Consider the following 7,928-nt stretch of genomic DNA (forward strand, 5'->3'; position numbering starts at 1 on the left):
AGAATTGTATGACTTATGTTATAAATTATCCAGGTATTTTAAATACTCTTAGATTCTTCTACCTTCTCTTCACTCGTTGGTGTTTTTTTAACAATGCAATAATTGTCATAAAATTGCATACAAGTAATATGTATTTCAGTGTGGATATAATCAACAATGTCCTCCATGGTGCTATATACTTTCTTTGTCATTTTAAAGGCTTTTTAGTAGACATTTAGGATTGGGGGGTTGTTTTATCTATTTATTTTTTTTACTATTATCCCAATGTTTATACAAGTACTGATGCAATAGAAATAATTTACTTTACATGCAGATTTGTTCATGTAACACCTTATTTCTAGCAACTTTTTCCCTGCTTGAGAATATATTTTTGGTAGGGCAGGCAGAGGGAACAAAATGATATTGATTTCACTACTGGGGTGGGGGGGTGTTATTCTTTGGTTAGCAGTTTTCAGATAAACCTAACCCAGCATTAATTGTGTTGAACAGGTACATCTCCAAAAGTGAAGAATAACGTGCAACTTGCAACAGAATGTGTAGGCCCTCTACAAAAAAGAACAAGGCGGAAGCTAATGGATTCTCCAGCCACATCTCAAAGCCCTAAAGCATCCCAACAGTCTAGCCTTAATCAACTGGAGGATTCTCTCAGCAAGGAGGTTCGTCCCATTGTGTATACACCAGAAGCTTGCAGAAAACTTGAGCAAAACCCCTGCACATGGGCTATAGTGAAACAGTCATTGCAGGTACCAAGTGCCAGGAAAACAAATACCTGTAATGCTGAAGACATTAATGTTCCTTTGAAAAGAGTGTGTAACATGAATTCTACATTTCACATATCCGAATGTGAAGAAATGGACATGAACTCAACAGTAACACTCTATAGAGGCACAACTGAAACAAATGATGCTTCTGCGATGCTTTCTGAAAAGGAGTCACAGTCGTGCAGTAATAGCAGTGTTTTGCAAAGGTATATTCTGTTCATGGGGGTAGGGTGGATTCTGTTCATGGAGGCAAGGTTGGGCAGATGTGGCTGGGAAGGTTTACTTGGGTTGATCCTGCCTTGAGCAGAGGGCTGGACTAGATGATTTCATGAGGTCCCTTCCAGCCCTGCTTTTCTATGATCTGTGATCCTATGACCTTCTTTTTACCTTTTCCTCTTTTTCTAGACATTTTAAATTTTCTTTTAATGCAGTTAGTCCATTTTAGTTAGTTTACTGTTAGAAATAAAATCAACATAAGGGACTTGATTGTTAAGAATTCTCAGTATTATATTAGTCTTACTTCTGCTGTTCTTGCAGTTAAACAGCACTTCAGTGGAAGCAGAGCTAGGCAGATGCTTCTTAAAATCTCCACCTATACTGGCAAGACATTAAAACAAAATGCAAAATAAGTTTATTGTGCCACTTAGTATCAACAGATGGTATAGTTCAAGAGAGAGAAAATAATTATTGAATTCTATTCCTTTTTCTTTTGTGTAGATAATCAAGATTCTCAATTTGTCTGAGCCTAAGGTCTCCAATCTGTAAAAGGCAAACAATATTTTTCTTCCTCTAAATCATTTCATTATATCCTAATGAAAACTTCCATCTAAATATTGACTGCTAGTATTAAAGTACAATATTTGGGCTTTCAGAAGAAAAGATTTAGTCTTTATATTTAATATATATATTTATCTAATAAAAAACAGACCATATAGATTTGTCTATTTTACTACCCAGGTGATTTTTCAACTGTGGGGGGAGCAGCATTTATTTTACCTATGGTAGATTTTTCATAATATATCTTATTTTAATTTCAGACTTGGTCTCCCTTCATTGCTAAATAGAAATCCTGGTCCAATACATGAAAAGCCATCATACATGGCAATGACTTCTGCTGCAGAAAGAAAAAGAAAATTATTAAGGTATTGTTTAAAATGGTCTCTTGTACTGTCTTTTACCAATTCTGTTGTTACATTTTTCCCATTGTAAAGAAGTAAGTTTTCAAGTTATCTGTATCCAGAGGGATTAGTATGATCCAAAAAGATTTTATAACTCTGATTAAATATTACCTTTACTGGTTTACATGGAATATTTTGTAAGACGTTTTATGTGCTTTTTTGTTCAGTTTCAGTAGAACCAGAAAATACAAACTAACTTTTTATTGTCTATGACTCCTTTGTCCTGTATGTGGGAAGATGACTTCTGATTTAAAAGTAGCAATTCAGTCATTAATTTGAAAATCAAATTTCTCTGAAAAGTTTGTACCTGCTGTTCCAGAAGACACTGAAAACTGCTGTTACCTACAAGATGTGTATTTAACAGCAGTTCTTTATGTAATAGTTATCATGTATATATATTCAAACTCATGGACTCCTTCCTGTGAGAGGAGGTCCCATGCAGGTTCTTCTTCAGACCCTTTAAGTGCCTCTTGACAGATACCAGCATCAATAAAGCTGAAACTGAAGAGGCACCAGGAAAGCTTGTATACGTAGGAAAGGAGATGATGGAGAAAAAGTGGCTTTAGGCATGATTTGCATGGCTTTGGGGCTTCTTCAAAATCCCTTCTAAACAACATGGGATAACAGTCTGCTATTCTTACCACAAATTTCTTAGTTTTTTCAGGCTTGAATTTTTTTCACTATAAAAATGGGCTTTGATCTTAAAGTTGTTATTTTTAGTTAAAAATATATGTATTAATCATCTCTCTTTTAAAGAAGTCATCACAAATTGCCATCACTTTATACAGGAGCCAGTCAGTAATATAGCAACTGTATAAGAGTTTTATGAACGTATCAAGGTTCTGTATCAAAAATGTATATTTTCCCCCATATAGTACCAAAAAAAGGATCTACGCTTATTCCCTATACTTCTTTCTCTTCTCACCTGCTCCACCCATGGCCCATAGAGAATCCTTCAAAAATACCATTCCAGCTGCCTCAGAGCTCAGGTTCTTTAAACAGGGTTGTTCTTAGACTGTTTAAGTAATAAAGCAGCTACATATTCCTGTTTTGTTGAACATTCATTTATATTTTTAAAAGAACTGTTTGTTTTCTGGAGATACTTTTTATGTATTTCCCTACATTCTATAAATCTTTAATTGCGAGTTAAGCCCAGAAGCCAGCCTTAGGGAAAATGGCATCCTGGGCAAACTTGAATTTTGGCACACCCCTCACCCCAAGTTAGGAGCAGCATGGTGCTGATAAGTGCGCTGTCTGACCTGGCTCCTCCTGAGTAGGGGCTTGAAGTGGCAGGGGCGGGGCAGGCTTTGCTGGGTATTGCTCCTACTTCCTTGGGCAGGCTGAGAGTGCTGCTGTGTGCACAGGCTGCTCACGTATGTATGAGTGGTGGCACCTGTGCATGCATATGCTGCCCCCCTGACCACAGCATCCTGGGCAGTCCACCACCCATAAGGCCAGCTTTGGTTAAGCCAAACAAATCAGTCAACCACTGGCATTTCATCAAAACTGTATGGCATTCTTAAGGAAAAATAACTGGATTTTTCAGAGTACAAATATGGCTCTGTTCTCTACAGAATTGCTCATTAAATCCTATGGTTAAGAGGCTAATGCTAGCAATGTACAGAATAACCCTTTCTTGTTTCCAAATCATTACTTCTTAATTTAGACATAAGAACTATAGCGATAAAAGCTACACTAAAACAGAAGTGCTCCAGTGTCTTCTACGCTAAACACTATTCATCGACACCTAAAAAATACTCACCCGTTTCCACATCTCCTATGCCAGAATAACTCTAAAGGAATTTTTAGACCCTTGTCCTGTCTGACCACAATGGTTGCTCTCATTCCTGAATTCAAATCAGACATCCTTTTCCCTCACCACTCCTTTTTTTCTCTCTGTAGGGCATACAGGGAGAAAAGAAACCAAGACCTCAGTTTATGTGTAAGGAATAAGTAATGCTTCTTATTTTTCAACCAGTCCTGAGTTGATTTGTTTTCTTTTTTATGAATCAGCTAATACTAGATAATGCCGTGTAATGCATTTTTAGAATGTAAGTTCTGAACTACCAAAATACAGTGAGTAGACTAAGAACAAACTCTCTGTTTTCTTCCCTCCCCCTCCCCAAGTTCTACATCAAACACTGGATTAAGTAGCCAGCAAGAGCCTGTATCTGCAAAACGTGTTCGACAGGACATCTTGTTAAGTCATAAACCTCTACGAGTGCTCAAAACAGCAGGTAAGTGCTAAAACTATAACTATACTCCTGAACCCCGCCACAGACCAGCTGATCCCTCCTGGAGCCTGCTTGTCTTCCCAGTCACCCCCAACCCCACACCCACCCTTGAATACTACTCATCCTGACTTGCATTAGATCAGGTGACTATTGTTAACATACCTAACCTCCCCAAATATCTGTACTCAGCCTATAAGTGTAACATAGCCTATCTTTGTTTGAGAACAGATTGTGTAGAAATCAAAGCTAATCTCTTTAACAGATTCTTTTCTTCCATTTTTCTGAGCAGGGACAGGGGCATTCCCCCCACTAGTAATCTGTATGGACCCAGGAGAAGTGCAGCCAGGCCCAGGGTCAGTGAGGACCTAGTCAGGGAACTTTTGGAGGGAGTAGACGTGTTCAAATGAGCAGGTCCTGATGATCTCCATCCCAGAGTGCTGAGGGAATTGGCAGAGGTCATTGCGAGTCCCCCTGGCACAGCTTTATGAACACTCGTGGTGGTCTGGTGAGGTGCCAGAGGACTGGAAAAGGGCCAATGTGGTCCCCATTTTCAAAAAAGGGAGGAAGAAGGACCCAGGAAACTATAGGCCCGTTAGTCTTATCTCGGTCCTAGGGAAGCTCTTTAAGAAAATTATCCAGGAGCACATCTGCAAGGGACCAGCAGGGGAGGTTATGCTTAGTGGCAATCAACATGGGTTCATTAGAGGCAGGTCCTGTCAGACCAACCTGGTAGCATTCTATGACCAGGTCATAAAAACCTTGGGCACAGGTGTTGCAGTGGACGTAGTCTTTCTGGACTTTAGGAAGGCTTTCAGCACTGTCTCTCACCCCATCCTCATTAAAAAAAAATTAGGCAGCTGTGGTGTCAACGCCTACATAGTCAGATGGGTCACAAATTGACTGGAGGGCCACACCCAGAGAGTAGTGGTGGATGGGTTGTTTTTGACCTGGAGGGACATGGGCAGTGGGCTCCCCCAGGGCTCGGTCCTCGGGCCTCCACTGTTCAATATCTTCATCGGTGACTTGGACAAAGGGGTAAAAAGCACCTTGTTCAAGTTCGCAGATGACACTAAGATGTGGGGAGAAGTGAATGCACTAGAAGAAAGGGACAGGCTACAACTAGATCTGGACAGGTTACAGGGTGGGTGAATGAGAATAGGATGGGTTTCAATATGGACAAGTGCAAGGTGCTGTACCTGGGAGAAGAAACCAGCAGCATACCTACAGGGTGGGGAACTCCCTTCTTGTCAACATAGTGGCAGAAAAGGATCTTGGAGTTGCTATTGATTCCAAGATGAACATGGGCCGCCAATGTGGGGACACGGTCAGAAAGGCCAACCACACCTTGTCATGCCCATGGCAGGGGGTCAGACTTGATGGTCTGCTTAGGTTGCTTTTGACCCCACCAACTATGAAAACTCTGGGATAGATTCTGTGGGAGTTGATCTCAAGCAAAACTTGGGAGCAGGGTGGGGAAGCAAGCATAACTTTCTAGTGGTGGGATGGTTCCCTTAGTAGTTTAGATCAGATTTACTCTATTCTCTCAAGGTTTATGGCATGCTTTAGTCATATGCCTTTTCCCACAGGCAGAGCATAGCATGTAAGCTCTCACTACCCAGGGATTCCCTTTAAGCAAGGGGAGCTTGCTGGGAGTAGTCAAAACTGATGTCAGTGTCTATTCATGAAAAAGCAAGGCAATTTTACTACTTTTGGGGAAATGTAAATCTGAGGCTATAGAAAACCATTCTCCTAAATACTGTTTACCAGAGGAGTATTTTGTAGTCTACAATTTCTCCTGCAATTTTATAGTATGGTGAAAACACTTCTGTATAATTAGTACTGTGTACAGTATATCTCCATGTTAATTGCAACTATTAAATGTTGGGTAATAAGGGTTATCAACATCAATTACTATAATTGCAATATTAAGGAATCATGTAAATGACTATTCAGTTTAGTCACCACAAAAGATTAAACATCCTGAAAAGCTTAAATGAGAGAGAGAGTATAATCCCTTTCAAGCAGCTAAAGAATACACATTCCAGGTATGTCATGTACTTAATAAACAGCACATCATTGCTGGCACAAAAAAAGAGTTCAGCTTTGAACAAAAAAAGAGTTTTCAAAAAGCTACTTTTGCAGGAAAGACTGAGGTGATACTAGTACCTAGGACCTGCAGCTCTTCTTTTTTTAATTGAGTAAATCATTTCTTTAATTATTGTATTTTTAATGTTTTCAAATTTAGTAAAGAATAAAGCAATGTGTGTGTAAATATGTGTACATTACTTTTTCCTTTTAATAACCACTCTGCCTCTGCAACTAGTTCTGTACTTTTCAATACTTACTCAGCAGAGTAAATCCCTTTTCAGGTGCATGCGTGCGAGCGCGCGCACATATAAAATGAAATGCTAGATTCTGATAAACACAGAACAGTAGAACCTGTATACTTTCCTAAATATGTAGCAAATTAAATAAATAATACTTATGTTCTGTAAATTGAGTATCCTTTTTTTAATGTTACATCTTTTTTCATCAGCTCTTAGGAAGAAAAGCCAGAAACAAGAACAAGCTGTGCAAAGAAACCTTGTTAGAAGTCTTTCTGAAGGAAATGTTGCATTGGGTGTGAAATCAAGGACATCAAAAAAACTTTTAATTCAAGTTTGTAAGAAAAAATAAGGTTTAACTTGTCCTTATTTCAGGCAAGCTTGGAGCATGAGAGAACAGGGTGACTTTCATTATCCTCTTCTGCAGGATTTCTTGGTTTTTTTAAATAAAGAAAGACTTATCAAGTCATTCCTGTCCCTGCAATGCATTTGTTTTAGAATAACCACTTACCTCTCCAATGAGGACATTAAAATATTTTACATTCTCTTATACATTTTAAAAAACTTTTTAAAAGATGCATTTTGGCTTCCTGACAAAGCTTTCAGGCACTAACCATGTGTTAAATGAATAAAAACATATAATTGGACTTTAGAAAAAGTGCAAAGTATAGTGTGTTTATTTTTAAATTACTTTCTTTCCTGTCCTGGTATATAGGCAACGGATTAATGTCTTGCATTGCTTTAAACCTTTTAGGAACAAGTGATGTCTGGTCTTTAAGCAGTTCCTTTTTATGTCACTTAAATTTTCAGTTTTAAATTTCTGGTGTATTGTAAATAAAGCAATTGGAGAAATAGGTGTATTGTTTTTAAATGTTTTTTATTTTTTCTTTTACAACAGCCCTTTCAGATTGGTATATTTGTGATGGCCAGTATGTCAACTTGTTCTAAAATATCATTGTCAGCCTAGAGAAATCAAACTAACATGGTACTAGGAGATAAGAAAATAACAGCACTAGACATTTTTAAAAGTTCAGCTCAAAATATATCTACAACTTTTAGTCAGCCTGTTTTTAGTATGCTTGTCCTAATTGCTTGAACAACCTAAATGTAAATATTCTTTTGTATGTTGGTATGTTTGATAAGTTTGAAAATTCAAATTTTATTGTAAATAGGAGAATTATGTTGATGGTGCTGAATAAAGTTTTCTTTTTTTAATGTAGGTGGAAACCAATAGTATTATGCAGTGAACTTAAATTTAGAAAAAAATATACTTCTGATGTGTCTGTCTATTCCAATATCAAAATTAACTTCGGGTTTAACAGTTTTTATATCATATTTACCTGAATCTCAGTCATTCCTGAATTTAAGATGACCCCCAATAATTCATTTTAATTTAATTTCTATTTTCCATGTATAGAATCTGATCTTTGG

At 37.9% G+C, this 7,928-nt stretch overlaps 1 protein-coding gene across 1 annotated transcript in view; it reads left to right on the forward strand.

Annotated features, from left to right (window-relative positions):
- KIF18A (kinesin family member 18A) overlaps positions 1–7,712 on the forward strand; it is a 77,275-nt gene extending 69,563 nt beyond the window's left edge. Inside the window, exons 13-16 of the mRNA XM_019552320.1 lie at positions 490–967; positions 1,799–1,903; positions 4,067–4,176; positions 6,710–7,712. Of these exons, the coding sequence (XP_019407865.1) occupies positions 490–967; positions 1,799–1,903; positions 4,067–4,176; positions 6,710–6,849 (833 nt within the window). The 3' untranslated portion in view covers positions 6,850–7,712. The remainder of the gene's footprint in view (positions 1–489; positions 968–1,798; positions 1,904–4,066; positions 4,177–6,709) is intronic.
- Positions 7,713–7,928: the final 216 nt, after the last annotated feature.

The sequence above is a fragment of the Crocodylus porosus genome, unplaced genomic scaffold (genome assembly GCF_001723895.1).
Source record: "Crocodylus porosus isolate Cpor-Errol unplaced genomic scaffold, CroPor_comp1, whole genome shotgun sequence".
Taxonomy (NCBI): domain Eukaryota; kingdom Metazoa; phylum Chordata; order Crocodylia; family Crocodylidae; genus Crocodylus; species Crocodylus porosus.